General features: G+C 34.9%; 1 protein-coding gene across 1 annotated transcript in view; it reads right to left on the bottom strand.

Annotated features, from left to right (window-relative positions):
• Nucleotides 1-17,752, bottom strand: part of LOC123545983 (major vault protein-like) — a 43,065-nt gene that overhangs the window by 11,370 nt on the left and 13,943 nt on the right. The window contains exons 4-15 of the mRNA XM_053550880.1: nucleotides 17,266-17,493; nucleotides 15,642-15,733; nucleotides 14,166-14,330; nucleotides 13,567-13,633; nucleotides 10,238-10,379; nucleotides 9,582-9,683; nucleotides 8,808-8,901; nucleotides 7,800-7,860; nucleotides 4,220-4,314; nucleotides 3,327-3,405; nucleotides 2,378-2,531; nucleotides 16-95 (exon numbers count right to left, since the gene is read on the bottom strand). Coding sequence (XP_053406855.1) covers nucleotides 16-95; nucleotides 2,378-2,531; nucleotides 3,327-3,405; nucleotides 4,220-4,314; nucleotides 7,800-7,860; nucleotides 8,808-8,901; nucleotides 9,582-9,683; nucleotides 10,238-10,379; nucleotides 13,567-13,633; nucleotides 14,166-14,330; nucleotides 15,642-15,733; nucleotides 17,266-17,493 — 1,359 coding nt within the window. The remainder of the gene's footprint in view (nucleotides 1-15; nucleotides 96-2,377; nucleotides 2,532-3,326; nucleotides 3,406-4,219; nucleotides 4,315-7,799; nucleotides 7,861-8,807; nucleotides 8,902-9,581; nucleotides 9,684-10,237; nucleotides 10,380-13,566; nucleotides 13,634-14,165; nucleotides 14,331-15,641; nucleotides 15,734-17,265; nucleotides 17,494-17,752) is intronic.

The following is a 17,752-nucleotide window of genomic DNA, read 5'->3' as shown; positions in this document are numbered from 1 at the left end:
ATGTCAAAGACATACCTCTATTATATCTGTAATGAAGTCAGGACCCAACATCAGACATAATGATTTCATTGCATTGGAAACTTTGGGTTTTCCAGCTGAAATATAACATCACATTCAAAGGTAAAGATCTTAAGAAGATATTTCTTTATAACTGTAAAATACAATCTAACATTATAAATGTAAAAGTTTCATTTTTGAAAGTATCAGCTACATACTTACAGGGAAAAGTTAAGTGAAAAATATAAATCTATCATGCTGACTGAATGCACTGGTAAACGTTAGCTGCAGTACAGATGAAGTTTCAATATAAAATACAGTGACTCGAAATCGCATTTTCTGACATCTTAACCTTAGCCTGCTGGCGGCAAGGGATTCTGCCTTTGCGACCAGTGCAGACAAAGATCAGCCTGCACATCCATCAGTCAGTATCTTTTTGGTAAGCACCCTTTTAACAGTTAATGGTACTGTCAAAATTGAAAGATGGACAAATTCATTTTAACAAATGTCTAGCAGGTAAGGGTGTACAATATTTCCCAGACGGTATTTTTGAAAACCCAAAATGTTAACATATCAAAAGATTTTAAGTTCATAGGTGCCATAATTCTTTATGGGCCATGTTCTATCAAACTCAATTTCGTAGAAACACCGAAGAAAACATGTTACTTGTTTCAATCAACATAATGACATTAGTTTTGGGATAGTAATTATTAAAACATTTATTCAAAATTGCTAAGCCAAAGGGCATTTTAATTTTCTCCCATCAGTTACAGTAAGAAGTATGGAACTTGAACCAGTGAGGTAGGCTAATGATCTGAGAAAAATGAGAAAATCAAAGTCCAAATACATATGCCTTTTAATTATGCTCTGTAGACTGAATGACTCAAATAACCATTAATTTTGAAATCCTGTCAAAAAGGCGCACTAAATTTTCGGTTAAAATTAATCACATATGGGCTTATTTGGTAATTGATCTTGAAAAAGAAAAAAATGTTCAAAGCATATGTCTTATGTTACGTGTAATATACTTGACGCAAAACTAGAACAGAATTTTCTTGGTCCAATAACAGGTCGGCAAAAACAATTTGGATCCAAATATGTTCATGCCGGTTATGGCTGGGACATGATAGTAACTTGCTTATCGACCTAAAAAAAAAAATTATATAAAGTTTTAAATCTTTAATGCCTTTGTTAATAGCTCTATGATTATGCAGCTATAAACTTTAAACCATGATTTCGACAGTCCTATAAAGGGGGCATTAATCAAATAAGTCAAGAGTTATGGTCTTTGACTGATCAATGTTTTATCAGATATGTGAAGTTTCAATTGAATATGCCCTTAGTATTTAGATAGTAATCTTCCGGAAAACACTAATTTTTAATAAAAGGGAGCATAATTTGCAAAAATTATGGTAGAGTTATGATACTTGACCATGCACGTTGGTTAATTGACCTAAAGATTAATAAGTTTCAACAATGCCTTAATATTTTCAAGTTATACTCTGAACAAAAGTGTAACAATGGTAAATGACACGATGGCAGACAAGAGCACTTATACTCTCCCTTTGGGGAGCATAAAAATATAGTATTTCATTTTTTACAGAATTAGTGAACTATATTTGGCAGGTAATTTGGTTTTATTAAACATGTTTTTTAAAAATGCAAATATGAATTAAACCGGCATAAATTAGTATGATGTCTATGTTGGCTCATGTTTCAACAAAGAAGTAAGAATAGTTTTGTGGTTTTTACTATGGAGCCTAGTTAGATCTCATACATAATTTTCTTCCTTGGAACTGTGTCTATACATGTTAAATAAACAATTTCGATACTGACAGACTCCACTCGCTCAGAAAAATTTATGAAATTGACTCCAACTATCGTCAAATCTTAAATAACAACTATAACAAACATTTATTTGAGAAATCAGCTAAAATTTTCAAACACAGATTTCTATCTTCAAAATAGCTATTAAATCTAGAGAGAGCCATTCAATAATTTTTTATTTATAAAATCTTTACACAGTCTCATTCAGTTGACAATTTGAAATTTTATTTCTGAAACTTTAGGGAAAAAGGCACCGCCGTATAGTAGATTTCAATAATGTAAAAAAAGAGAGAATGACTCGGGGCAGACACAGAATAATGCAATTGAAAACATTATGCCTAAGTAAAATACGTTATGTCTTGTACACTGAATTTAATGTTCTCATGCTTTTATTTTTGATAAATTCCTCAGCTTTTTCAAATAATCAATTAAAAAATTATGCATTGGTTTAAATATTTAATCACATAATGCATTTGTAATTTATTCTTGAATAAAGAAGAAAGAATGTCAGCATATGATCATCTATGTTGGACTGTGTAAATAAATAACTTACCACTGAGACTAAGAACACTGAAGTTCTCATGTGGCCCGAGGATAACCAGGTCAGGACCAAATACAACCCGTGCTGTTTTATCCAAATAGTTGTTCACCTGGACGGCCGTGTTGCCTGGGCATCTATACTGTACAACCCTCGTCTTATCCCGACCCTAAAAAAAACAAAATTTCATTATAAAGCTTGTTATAATTCGTTGACACTGCACTTTGTCTCAATAGCCTCTATGATTATGCAAAGTTTCCATCAAATGCCTTTAATACTTTTCAAGTTGTACTCCGGACAAGCCTTATTTTGTATAATGAAGGGAGAGAATTCAAAAAATAAGTAAAGAAGAGTTATGGTTCTTTGACACTGCATTTTCAATGGCCTCTATCATTTTGTGAAGTTTCAATGAAATGCCATTAATATTTTTCAAGTAATGCTCCGGACAAGCCTTATTTTGTATAATAAAGGGAGATAATTCAAAAATTAGGTAAGGTAGAGTTATGATTCTTTGACACTGCACTTTGTCTCAATGACCTCTATGATTAAGTGAAGTTTCAATCAAATGCCATTAATACTTTTCAAGTTATACTCTGAACAAAAGTGTGACAGACTGAAAGACAGATGGACAGACAGGACAGACAAAGCAGCAACTATATACTCTCCCTTTGGGGAGCATAAAAATAATTAGTATTTCATTTTTTATACAAAAATTGGTGAAAGTGCTATTTTTTGGCATGGTACATTTTTTCATTTAGTCTAAACGCATGTTTTATTTAAAATGCAAAAATATGCCAAAATTTAAACTCTGGTCATAAATTAGTTTTTATGAATGTTACTTTATTGTTTGAGCTCATGTTTACAAACAAAAGAATGTTAAGACAGATGAGTGTTTTGCTGGGTGTGTTTACTAGTGGGGAGCCCTATGTTTATCATTCTTCAATACATAAAATTTTTTGCTTACCTTGAGAAACTGTGGGTCTATTGACTGTTCAAAATAAGCAATCTTCCTGATATCTCCTGACCCTGAACCTCCACCATGTCTGCAATACAGAACAAACCATTTCATGACAATACTTGCAAAATCTAGTCTGCTCAAACCTATTATAAATACACAACTATAACTAAACATTTAAACACTTACTGAGTCAATTATTTGGTCAAGCCTTAAAACTATTTTCTCAAGATCATGGCAGGATCACCTTTCACTGAATCCTTCCATAAACTTGCATTTTTAAAATTCATAGGAAAGCCATTCAATAATTTTTTTATTACATGACATCAGAGATATCTTTACCACATTTTCTCAGTTCAGTTTTGACAATTCAGTGAAATCATTCAATTCTGTGAGCTTGAAATTTTATGGTTTTGGTTAAAAAGGCTACTTCTTGGGACGTGAATATGTAGATTTCAACTTTCACATGTCAAAAAAAGAGAGAATCTCTCAAGAAAAGGAAGCAGAAGCAGATATCAATGCAATGGTGAGTAGGATAGATCTACTAGCGGAGCTAAAAGTAAGCAAGGTAGAGTTATGGTTCTTGTACACTGAATTTTCCCTTAATGTTCTCCATCTTTGTATGTAGTTTGAATAAATTCCCCTTCAGCATTTTTAGCAAATGGAGATAATTAAAAAATTATGCAATGTAGCGTAATGATTCACAGAGTGCACATCCTCTCAATGTCCTTTGTCATTGTCTGAAAAAAAAAAAAAAATATCTAGAACAGTTTCAAGTTATGGCCTGGTCAAGGTAATGTCTGGAAACCAATGGATGGATACACAAATAGACAGACAGAGTGATTACTGTAGGGCTTTCACGAAAAGGCAGGGCCCTAATAGCCATAATAATTTAAACATACTTAAGCATTTCTTCTACAATAGCGTCCAGTTCTTTCTTCCAGAGAAGTTCATGAGACTGCAACATGTATGACTTTGGTCCCATCACAGCTCTGACCTGCAGTCAAAATAGACTACACAAAATATATATACTCAACATCACAGCTCTAACCTGCAGTTAAAATATATTATACAAAATAAATATACTCAACATCACAGCTCTAACCTGAAGTCAAATAGACTATACAAACAATATATACTCAACATCACAGCTCTGACCTGCAGTCAAAATAGACTACACAAAATATATATACTCAACATCACAGCTCTAACCTGCAGTTAAAATAGACTATACAAAATATATATACTCAACATCACAGCTCTAACCTGAAGTCAAATAGACTATACAAACAATATATACTCAACATCACAGCTCTAAACTGCAGTCAAAATAGACTACACAAAATATATATACTCAACATCATAGCTCTAACCTGCAGTTAAAATATATTATACAAAATAAATATACTCAACATCACAGCTCTAACCTGCAGTTAAAATAGACTATACAAAATAAATATACTCAACATCACAGCTCTAACCTGAAGTCAAATAGACTATACAAACAATATATACTCAACATCACAGCTCTAAACTGCAGTCAAAATAGACTACACAAAATATATATACTCAACATCATAGCTCTAACCTGCAGTTAAAATAGACTATACAAAATATATATACTCAACATCACAGCTCTAACCTGCAGTTAAAATAGACTATACAAAATATATATACTCAACATCACAGCTCTAACCTGCAGTTAAAAAATTAATTTACTCAACATCACAGCTCTAACCTGCAGTTAAATACATGTTCTGAATATATATACTCAACAGTGTTGCTGAATGCCTTCTGTCTTGCCACTGGAACTTTCATAGGCCATCTTCATACCAAGTTCCATTTGAATTGTTGATGGAAACTAGAGCAGTTATGCATATAATGGATGTATCAAAGGAACAATAAGGGGCTTAACTCAAAAAAATAGACACAAAAATCCTGATGGTATACACAATGCCTAATTTTTGTTATGTTGACGATGTATACCAAGTTTAGAAACTGTAGGAGAAGTACAATTGTAGTTGCAATATTTCAAAGTATATAAACAGGCCATTTCTCAAGAATAAAACTCGGACATTAAATTCCCCGTAATATGCATATATCCATTTAATGCTGATGATGTATACCAATTTTCATTTGAATTTGATAAAAACTGTAGGAGGAGTTGAGTACAAAGAAAGATTGACAGACAAACTGGCCAACAGATGGACAATTCAAGCACTATTTTCCACTCTGAGGGCAAAACACAAAAAAGTCGTTTTAACAAACAAGAGGACCATGATGGTCCTGAATCGCTCACCTCTTCCCACATGACCCAGTTTTGAGTATGACTTCGTTTTTTCTATTATTGACTTAGTGACCTAGTTTTTGAGCTCATGTGACCCAGTTTTGAACTTGATCTAGATATTATCAAGATAAAAATTCTGACCAATTTTCAAGAAGATCCATTGAAAAATATGGTCTCTAGAGAGGTCACAAGGTTTTTCTATTATTTGACCTATTGACCTAGTTTTCGAGGGTACGTGACCCTGTTTTAAACTTGACCTAGATATCATCAAGGTGAACATTCTCACTAATTTTCATGAAGATCTCATGAAAAATATGGCCTCTAAAGAGGTCACAAGGTTTTTCTATTTTTATACCTACTGGCCTAGTTTTTGACCACACGTGACCCAGTTTCGAACTTGACCTAGATATCATCAAGGTGAACATTCAGAACAATTTTCATGAAGATCCATTAAAAAATATGGCCTCTAGAGAGGTCAAAAGATTTTAATAATTTTAGATCTACTGACCTAGTTTTTGACCGCAGTTGACCCAGTTTCAAACTTGACCTAGATATCATCAAGATGAACATTCAGACCAACTTTCATACAGATCCCATGAAAGGTATGGCCTCTAGAGAGGTCACAAGGTTTTTTTATCATTTGACCTACTGACCTAGTTTTTTAAGGCACGTGACCCAGTTTCAAACTTGACCTAGATATCATCAAGGTGAACATTCTGACCAATTTTTATGGAGATCCATTCACAAGTATGGCCTCTAGAGAGGTCACAAGGTTTTTCTATTTTTAGATCTACTGACCTAGTTTTTGACCGCACATCACCCTGTTTCGAACTTGACCTAGATATCATCAAGATGAACATTCAGACCAACTTTCATACAGATCCCATGAAAAATATGGCCTTTAGAGAGGTCTCAAGGTTTTTCTATTATTTGACCTAATGACCTAGTTTTTGATGGCACGTGACCCACTTTCAAAATTGACCTAGATATCATTAAGATGAACATTCAGACCAACTTTCATACAGATCCCATGAAAAATATGGCCTCTAGAGAGGTCACAAGGTTTTTCTATTATTTGACCTACTGACCTAGTTTCTGAAGGCACGTGACCCACTTTCGAAACTGACCTAGATATCATCAAGATGAACATTCTGACCAACTTTCATACAATTCCTATGAAAAATATGGCCTCTAGAGAGGTCACAAGGTTTTTCTATTATTTGATCTACTGACCTAGTTTTTGAAGGCACGTGACCCACTTTCAAACTTGACCTAGATATCATCAAGATGAACAGTCTGACCAATCTTCATGAAGATCTCATGAAATATATGGCCTCTAGAGAGGTCACAAGGTTTTTCTATTTTTAGACCTACTGACCTAGTTTTTGACCACACGTGACTCAGTTTCGAACTTGACCTAGATATCAACAAGATGAACATTCAGACCAACTTTCATACAGATCCCATGAAAAATGTGGCCTTTAGAGAGGTCACAAGGTTTTTCTATTATTTGACCTACTGACCTAGTTTTTGAAGGCACGTGATCCACTTTCAAAACTGACCTAGATATCATTAAGATGAACATTCAGACCAATTTTCATACAGATCCCATGAAAAATGTGGCCTCTAGAGAGGTCACAAGGGTTTTCTATTATTTGACCTACTGACCTAGTTTTTGAAGGCACGTGATCCAGTTTCGAACTTGACCTAGATATCATCAAGATGAACGTTCTGACCAATTTTCATGAAGATCTTTGAAATATATGGCCTCCAGAGAGGTCACAAGGTTTTTTAGACCTACTGACCTAGTTTTTGATGGCATGTGACCAAGTTTCGAACTTGACCTAGATATCATCAAGGTGAACATTCTGACCAATTTTCATGAAGATCTTGTGAAATATATGGCCTCTAGAGAGGTCACAAGGTTTTTCTATTTTTAGACCTACTGACCTAGTTTTTGAAGGCACGTGACCCAGTTTCAAACTTGACCTAGATATCATCAAGATGAACATTCTGACCAACTTTCATAAAGATCCCATGAAAAATGTGACCTCTAGAGTGGTCACAAGCAAAAGTTTACGGACGGGCGCACGCACGGACGACGGACACCGCACGATCACAAAAGCTCACCTTGTCACTTTGTGACAGGTGAGCTAAAAAGTCAGTTAAAATGGTAATAAGAAAATACATGTTACCCTGCCAGTCTGTGTATCCTGTACATAAATTCCTTCATTCTTGCTCATTGGTATCTGCTTCCTAGAAACAGTAAATGTATTCTGTTTTAATTTTAATACCAGAAACATTATGCAAAAGAAAATATTATTTAAAATAACAGCAGTACGTACTGCATATTTTTTCCATATTTTTGAAGCTATAATTGTGATTCTACACATGCCTTGTTAAATCAACTATCAAGCAATTGCTAATTTATAAACTAATGTAAGGTAAACACTATCTGCCTGAGGTTGCAAGATGATGAGCAGAATGCTCCAGTTATCCAGGGGTCTCAGGCAATCCAAGCATAAAAGACAGTTACAAAGAAAATAGCTGGTGCAATATTAGCTGCTTGGTGGGCCTGGGTGCTCAAGCCATTGATGCTCAAGTAAGAGGTATTTCACTGCACTCTAAGAAATGGACCATAATGTGCACAACTATGTAAATATACTTGTAATTAAGATTCCAAGCTGAATGCTACTGGTCATGCTTCTTCAGAATCAAAGCTGGATTATAATAGCCATACTCCCTAAGAATCTAAGGTAGATTTTACTAACCACACTCATATGAATCCAAGAGAAAGATACTACTAATAACATACTAAAGTACTGAGTCTCATGGTTTACTTACTGCATTCCTAAAAGTCCATGGCTTTTACTTTCCATATTCTACAACACTAAGAGCAGGATTCTACTAACAACATAACATAAGCATATGTGAGCAGAAATGAAAGGATTCTTCTGACCACATCCCAAAGAATCCAGAAAGATTTAACTAACCACATCCCAAAAATCCAAAAAGATTTAACTAACCACATCTCTAAGAGTCTGAGGAATCTGCAAACCACACACCTTTGACTCCTAGAGCAGGAATCTTAGAACCAGAGTCCCAAGATAGAAATCACACTCTTAACCTAAGAAGCATTCTGCCAACAACACTCCAACTACTTCATCAGCATTTGAAAGTTAGTTTGAGCATGAATCAATTACCTTTTGTCTATAACATTCACTTCAATGGGGGGAATATACTCAACTGGTCCATTGATCATCCATTTTTCACCACATTTACGTAAAACCTTCTTGCCTGCAAATAACCAGAACTTGTTCTTTCTTTTTCCCCTTAAACACATACACAACATTTCAAGTTTAAAATTAATTTTTGCAAGTGCATTATCAATATATATATATCTAAATACAGTTAAGACAGCAATGGCAGGACTTTTAATTACTGAAACTTTTTAAAAGCATTAACAAAAGTAGTAAGACAATCTGCTTGCATGACACTACAAAATGTGTGATGTATGTAAACAAGAATGGTCAACCAGGCATTCTGGAATGTTCTTGTAATTCAGAGGAATTGGAATACTATCCCAGTTTATTGTTTCATCATAGCATATGCAGTTGGACTATAAATGTGAGATTGTAAAAACTCTCTGGGGAAACAAATATTTCCTGAAAAGATCTTGTTCATCTTATGAAATGGTCAAAAGATGAGAACATGCCTCAAACATATCTATATGCAGGGATGTTTGCTGCTAGCAATGAACATTGCGACTGATTTGATACTAATTTGCTTGATATTCGCAGTAAAACCAATGATTGTAGAATTTCTGCCAGCAGAACTTAGACAATTGTTCCTGTTGCAAATTGTCAAAGTATATTCACATGAAGGCTTTAACCAATGGTAGATGGATGCAGTGAAATGTCAGAATTCAACTGCAGGTACCAGACAACACTTAGTAAGTTAGTATGAAATAAGCTTACCCTTCTGGGTTGTGTCTTTAAATGCCTCTGTGGCCAACAAAACAATAGCCTCATCTTCTGAGAGAACAAAACTGTTCTGTATACCCTGTTCTAGTCGCTCACCTGTAATATAGTGATTTTATCTACATTTAGCAGAATACTTTTGAACTGGTACGGTGATTTGTCTTGTCCTATTTTTAAAATAGTGTACCTGTGAACTGGTACAGTGGAACTGGCATCTTTCTTAAGCAGTCACCTACTATTGACAGTCACTTTGAATTCCCACTGACAAATTTCCTTTTTAATGTTACTGCATTAAAAGGCCACCTGCTTTATACGAACAGTAGCCGCTGTTTTTTATTCCCAAATGCATCTTCTGCATTTAATGGTCAGAATGACTTGACAAATTCTTTGAAAGCAAGTTGTCCTGCATGATGAGCTGCTTTGAATTTTTACATCATCCTGCTGCATTTTATACTCGTCTTACACCTAACAAAGGAAATACAGTTTTTGTTCAGAGAGTCTTTTTTAATTGAAAAATCCATGAGCTGATAATTATACTCTCAAAACTTTTACCTTGAAGTTTGAAGCTGTTGCAATGCATTTAAATGGGGATTCTTTTTAAATAAATTCTAAATGCTACATGATAAAATAACATAGTATGAGTTCTGACAAACCTGGATGTAGAAAAAAGGAGCAACAGCCCTTCCTGAGTTCACGCTTGCCCAGCTGGGGCTTGAAGTCTGTGTCCACTGGGTCAAGTACAACACAATACTGACCCTGTGCCAAGACAACCCGCTTCTCGACTGACACAACTTCCTACAGTACAGGTAGTATAATGTTAAAAACAATACACCACATTTCTGTATCTACTGCCCCTCTCCCCAAATATTTCAGTTTTTTATTCATAAATATCTTAGAAGTTACTGACATGTATGAACCACATCTCAACTTGTAACTTCAGTTCCTGCTACATGCAAGATTATAACCACAACTACCCAGTAGTATGAAATATGACATTTTATTTTATGTTTTTCGGTGGTTTATCGAAATATAACGGTGAATTATATCCTGATAAACTCACTGGCCACTCAGTGAAAATTATCAAATCTGATACCCGGATTAATGTCAAAAAGTTTACCGAGCGTACTGAAAGCCGGAAACAATATGACGATGACGTCGTTAAAATGACGTCATCTTTGCGATGCTTCCTGATAAAATTTCCCGCAAATTTGACATTTTATTGAAATAAACACAACAAAAGTAGAATTTTAGACATAAAATAAAAAAGAAAAATTGTTGGTATCGATGTAATATCACGGTAATTTCACTCGTGAACACCAAAAGTTGTTATTTTCACTCGTGGCTGCGCCACTCGTGAAAATATCACTTCTGGTGCCCACTCGGTGAAATTATAACGTGATATTACACCGAAACCAACAATTATCCTCTATGTATGCTGTTAAAATGTCCATAAAGTAATTTATAGGTTCTTGTGGCCTGACATATATTCTAAGATTACTTTGAGAAAAAGTATAGGTGCCTGAATGTTTTACGCTTCTAAGCTAATGTCTCTAATCAATCAATTTTGAGTCAAAAGCACCTTGCTATCAAAAGTAGACAATTCACTATGAAATAAGTTTTGTGTTCCCTGACAATCTGATTATTCATATAGAAAAAGAAAATCCACTGAGTGGCATCAATAGAAGTTAAAATGGAACAAGAGGGCCATGATGGCCCTATATCGCTCACCTGTTATCATTGCACTTGAGGACAAGAAGGTCCTCAGAAAAAATATCTAAATCCAAAGGACAGTAACAACAAAGGGAAGAAATTTAACCAAAAAGAAAAAAAAATACAGATATGTCAAAATACACCTAAAAATTGGAGGTACCATCCATATTGTACCACAGAAAAGTGGTCTCGGTTTTTCCCTATGGCCAATAATAAAAAAGTTACTAAAAATAAGCTATTTATAGTAATGTAAAAGGGAAGTAATTAAAAAAAATTTTTATTGTAAGTGAACAAAAGAAGGATCTGCCAAATAAATCTGTTGACATAAATGAAATTTCAGATCAGTATCTTCTTTAGTTACGGAGATATACCCATTTTAATTTGAAATAAAGGGTGGTAATTTGACATAAAATCAGTCCATAGTTATCTACCCTGATTGGCTCAGTCCAACTAATGACAATAATGAAATTTCAAATAAGTCCTATAAGTACTTACTGATATAAATCTATTTTGATTACAATCAGGGGAGGTAATCAGATATAAAATAACTCTGGAACCTATGATTGGATCTGATTTGTCATGGAATCCAAGATTTATTGTTGTTGAAGATATTTTGGAAGTTTGTATCAAATAAAACCATAAATGAAGTCTCTATATGGCTGCAAAAGCCAAAATAGCCAATTCTGGACCTTTCAGGGGCCATAACTCTGGAACCCATGGTGGAATCTGGTCAGTTCAACAAAGGAAGCAAGATCTTGTGGTGATACAAGTTGTGTGCAAGTTTGGTTAAAATCAAGTCATAAATGAAGCTGCTATTGTGCAGACAAGGTCAAAATAGCTAATTTTGGCCCTTTCATGGGCCATAACTCTGGAACCCATTATGGGATCTGGCCAGTTCAACAAAAGAACCAAGATCTTATGGTGACACAAGTTTTGTGCAAGTTTGATTAAATTCAAATCATAAATGAATCTGCTATTGTGCAGACAAGGTCAAAATAGCTAATTCTGACCCTTTCAGGGGTCATAACTCTGGAACCAATACTGGAATCTCGCCAGTTCAAGAAAGGAACCAAGATCTTATGGTGATACAAGTTGTGTGCAAGTTTGGTTAAAATAAAATCATAAATGAAGCTGCTATTGTGCAGACAAGGTCAAAATAGCTAATTTTGGCCTTTTCAGGGGCCATAACTCTGGAACCTATAATGGAATCTGGCCAGTTCAATAAAGGAACCAAGATCTTATGGTGATACAAGTTGTGTGCCAATTTGGTACCAATCAAGTCTAAATAAAGCTGCTATTGTGCAGACAAGATCAAAATAGCTAATTTTGGCCCTTTCAGGGACCATAACTCTGGAACCCATAATGGGATCTAGCCAGTTCAAGAAAGGAACCGAGATCTTATGGTGATACAAGTTGTGTGCAAGTTTGGTTAAAATAAAATCATAAACGAAACCACTATCGTGCAGACACGAAATTGTTGACGCACAAACGACGGACGAAGGGTGATCACAAAAGCTCACCTTGTCACTATGTGACAGGTGAGCTAAAAATCAAATGCAATCATTTTGTCTGTGTTACTACAGCATCAAACTGACAATAGAACACTTGTAGTTATGGACGAGAAAAGAAAAATGACCTTAAAAAATTCTAAATGTAACCTTGACCTCAAAACTATGGGTCTGGGTCTTGTATAGGACACATGGTTTAGTTATGGTGAAAGTTTGCAAAAAGTTGTTTCATCATCCTTCTAAGCATAATAATAGAAGTTATTGACCGAAAAGAAAAATGACACAAAATTTTGACCTTTAGTGTGACCTCGATCTATGAGCTTAGAGTCTAATTCTTATACCTGAGACATGTCTTGTTTAATATGATAAATTCTGTGCCAATTTATCTGAATATATATCTATGTATACAAAAATAGAAGTTACAGACTGAAATACAGAAGTTACAGACCGGACAAGATAGATCTGAGCAGACTGGACAAGATAGAACGGAGAAAAATCTTTGATCAATAAGTGTGACCTTGACCTTTAAGGGAGTAGGTTTTACATAAAAGTTATGGTGAATGTCTGTGCCAAGTACCTTGAATATCTGTCCATTCATATAAAAAATTAAAGACCAAACGAAGGGACAGGGGTAACATTATATGTCCCAGCCACCAATTTTATTTTTAATGACAGGACCTACAAAATAATTATGCAACTACATGCAAGGTCAAAATGAATGAACCAGAAAGTTCTGTATCAAACAAAAGAGCTTATTAACTTACTACACCAATCTGTGGGTAATATTCGTCTTGTTCCTCCCCTGTCAATAACCACTGCTCTCCTGCCAGTCTGTAAAATATTTATATATGGTTTAAACACTATGCTTATCTTCTGTGTAACCTGAAGTCCAAGTTTTGCTCCAATTTCAGCTGTTACCAGATTTTACTGTATTTATTGTACTCTCTAGTTTCATATTCAGCTTATTTTGTACAATTTAACACTACTTTCAGAGTAACTTCTCTCGACTTAAATCAATTACTCTCAGTAACTGCTCAGTACCAGTAGTCCCATATTCTGACAGTGTTGTTTTCATTTGGGGTAATTTTGAAATACACGTAAAACCAGGTTACCTGTTTGCTGTCTAGCATCAGTTGATGTTAAGCTACTCTTGAAGTAGCCAGAAAATAGATTAGAGTCATTAGACAGAATCTGACAATATTTACTACAAGAGGTCTTTATAAGCCCATCTTTAGCTCCAAAAATACTCTCAACCAAAACCCAAAGAGGCAAAATTAAATGCTGTTTAAAACTTTGCAAGCATCTCCTTAAATCATGAACCCACTCTAAACCAACCCTTGCTGAACTGTCTCTGCAATGTTACCTTTTTACTCCATTATCATCTGTGAAAGTTTGTGAAGCTCTCAGCTTGAGACCTGTGTCCAATGTCAGAGTTCTTCTTTCTTCCAAAGAGACAACTTCTTCATTAACTCCAGTGAGATATGCCCCTGGCTTATTCACATACCACTCTTCACCTGTAACACGCTTCCTAGAAATGTAGATTTGGCTTACTGCTTTATATGGTTTTGAAACAATTTTTACAGTACCTAGTGGTCAAGAAATGTATCAGTACTAAATTGTTCCCAACAAATAAGTCAGTAAACCTGAATTCTGTACCAAAACTGACATGTTCGCAGCAAATATGGTCAGTTAACCTGAATTCTGTACCAAAACTGACATGTTCCCAGCAAATATGGTCAGTTACCTTTGGTACTGTACCAAAACTGACATGTTCGCAGCAAATATGGTCAGTTAACCTGAATTCTGTACCAAAACTGACATGTTCCCAGCAAAATTTATATGGTCAGTTACCTTTGATTCTGTACCAAAACTGACATGTTCCCAGCAAATATAGTCAGTTAACCTGAATTTTGTACCAAAACTGACATGTTCCCAGCAAATATGGTCAGTTACCTTTGATTCTGTACCAAAACTGACATGTTCCCAGCAAATATGGTCAGTTAACCTGAATTCTGTACCAAAACTGACATGTTACCAGCAAATATGACCTGAATTTTGTACCAAAACTGACATGTTCCCAGCAAATATGGTCAGTTACCTTTGATTCTGTACCAAAACTGACATGTTACCAGCAAATATGACCTGAATTTTGTACCAAAACTGACATGTTCCCAGCAAATATGGTCAGTTACCTTTGATTTTGTATCATAACTGACTTGTTCCCAGTAAATACTGTAAGTTGCTTCCAGCAAATATAATCAGTTAACCAGTATTCTGTTCCTAAAATGGCACGGATTTTGTCCCAAAACAAGCTTGTTCCCCGCAGATATTGGCAGTGAGCATAACCTGCCCTGTGTTCCTGGATTATGAATAGCAGCAATACAGGAATACAGTTACTTGCAAATAGAGCTTCCATACTAATACTCAGTCTAACTAGTTGGGAAGTTACTATTTACTAGCAAAGAGAACTTACATACTAATAATCCACTTAGTTAGCTGGGAAGTTACTAAATATTTACAAAGAAAACTTTCATTCTAGTAATCGATCTAGTGAACTTGGAAACTACTAAAGTTTCTAGCAAATAGACTTATATTAATAATCAGTTGTGTTAGCTTGTTAGTTACTAGTTAATAGCAAATACAACTTTCATAATAATAATCATCAAATTTTTACTAATAATTCACACCAAATGCAACTTGACCATAAAGTAAATACATGCTAAGCGTTGCACCACTATGTATTTTTATAAATCACCACCTAAATTTAAGAATAAGAAAGTTCAATGGCTTAAAAAACTATCTTAAAGCCTTATTATTGGGTATTTTTGTTGTAGTTTACCTTCCAGTTTTGTCAGTGAAATCCTGTAAAGCCTTCAGCCTCATTGCCTGATCAGCCCTGATAATGTCTGGAGCAACTATACGTACTATTTCCTGCAAACAAAGTGAAGAAAGGAAATTCTACTCTGGTCTTAATCTGTGTAAATGCAAGATATACATATCTGTTTAAAGTTTCACACTCCAACCAATCTGACTAAAATCATGTCCTAAAAAGTCTTTGCATGTGCTTACAATTAAGAAAGGTTGTCTTCTTTAGTCATATCTACATTCAAAGGCTTGATTATAAGACTCAGAGCTCTATAGTATTTGTGGTCAAAAAAAAAGTTTTTGTTTACTGTTTGTTAATATATACATTAAACATATTTCTACAATACCTTACACCACTGCAAAATCCCTGTGGTATAGGTGCATTATATGAACAATTTTGGCAAATTGAATATATGTACATGTAGTAAGTAATTTTACATCTAGGTCTGAACTTAGATAAAATGTTTTTTTTTTTTTTGGTTGGATTTAACGTCGCACCGACACATGATAGGTCATATGGTGATTTTCCAGCATTAATGGTGGCCCCAGGTGCCCCTCTGTGCATTATTTCATCATGAGCCGGCACCTGGGTAGAACCACCGACCTTCCGTAAGCCAGCTGGATGGCTTCCTCACATGAAGAATTCAACGCCTCAAGTGAGGCTCGAACCCACAACGATGAGGGGCAAGTGAACTACATATAAGGAACCATGTATACAACAAGAGCACCGCCTTGCGAGTGCTGACGCTCATCTGATTTTTTTTGTATAATAGAAATATTGTCCTACCCATGATTTTCTAAGTCTAAAAAGGGCCATCATTCTTGCAAAAAGCAGGATAGAGTTATGTTTCTTGATGTACAGTGTCCACTTATGATGGTGAAAAACTGTTGCAAGTTTTAAAGAAATAGCTTTGATAGTTTATGAGAAAAGTTGACAAACATAATATTCAACCAAGAAAATGATTTTTCTAAGTCCAAAAGGGGCAATAATTATTGCAAAAAGCAGGATGAAGTTATGTTGCTTGCTGTACAGGGTCAGCTTATGATGGTGAACAAGTGTTGTAAGTTTTAAAGCAATAGCTTTGATAGTTTAGGATAAAAGCTGACCTAAACATAAAACTTAACCAAGAAAACTGATTTTCTAAGTCCAAAAGGGGCAATAATTCTTGCAAAAAGCAAGATGGAGTTATGTTTCTTGATGTACAGGGTCTGCTTATGATGGTGAATAAGTATTCCAAGTTTCAAAGCAATAGCTTTGCTAGTTTAAGAGAAAAGCTGACCTAAACATAAAACTTAACCAAGAAATCTGATATTTTCTAAGTACAAAAGGGGCCATAAATCTTGCAAAAAGCAAGATGGAGTTATGTTTCTTGCCATACAGGGTCAGCTTATGATGGTGAACAAGTATTCCAAGTTTCAAAGCAATAGCTTTGATAGTTTAGGAGAAAAGCTGACCAAAACATAAAACTTAACCAGGCAACGCCGACGCAGACGCCGACGCCGACAACCGCTCAAGTGATGACAATAACTCATCATTTTTTTTCAAAAAATCAGATGAGCTAAAAATGAGGACTGTTCTAGCAGTCTGTCTAACTTACAGCATTCGGTGTAGGAAAGTACATCAATGGTCCCTCTATCTGCCAGATATCACCAGCCTTTCTCTTAACACCATCTGTGTCTGTGTGATCGAGGACTGCAGTAAGTCGTATGGCATGGTCAGCTTGGATGACCGGCTGTGCTCTGATAGCTGCTTTGTAATCTGAACTGCCCTTACCATAGCTCTCTGCCCCAACCAACTCCTCACCGGGATATAAACAAAATGGCTCCTGCAGGCAAACAGAAAACTATAATTATCATCAAATTTTGAAAATCTGAAAACAAATAAAAAACATTATTACGATAGTAATAATTTATATAGATATTCTGCAAAACAATAATTATGAAATTATATCGGTAATGCCATCTCCTAGAACATGAATAGCATACCATTTTGTTCTAACATCACTGATTAAATCAAGATACATGTTTCTTTTTCAAATTTTATTTTTTAATTCTGTCACTGTACAATATCAGACATTTTTTTTT

Source organism: Mercenaria mercenaria, chromosome 9 (genome assembly GCF_021730395.1).
Source record: "Mercenaria mercenaria strain notata chromosome 9, MADL_Memer_1, whole genome shotgun sequence".
NCBI classification, from domain to species: domain Eukaryota; kingdom Metazoa; phylum Mollusca; class Bivalvia; order Venerida; family Veneridae; genus Mercenaria; species Mercenaria mercenaria.
The sequence above is the reverse complement of the archived record's forward strand: the minus strand, read 5'-3'. Positions and strand labels throughout refer to the sequence as shown.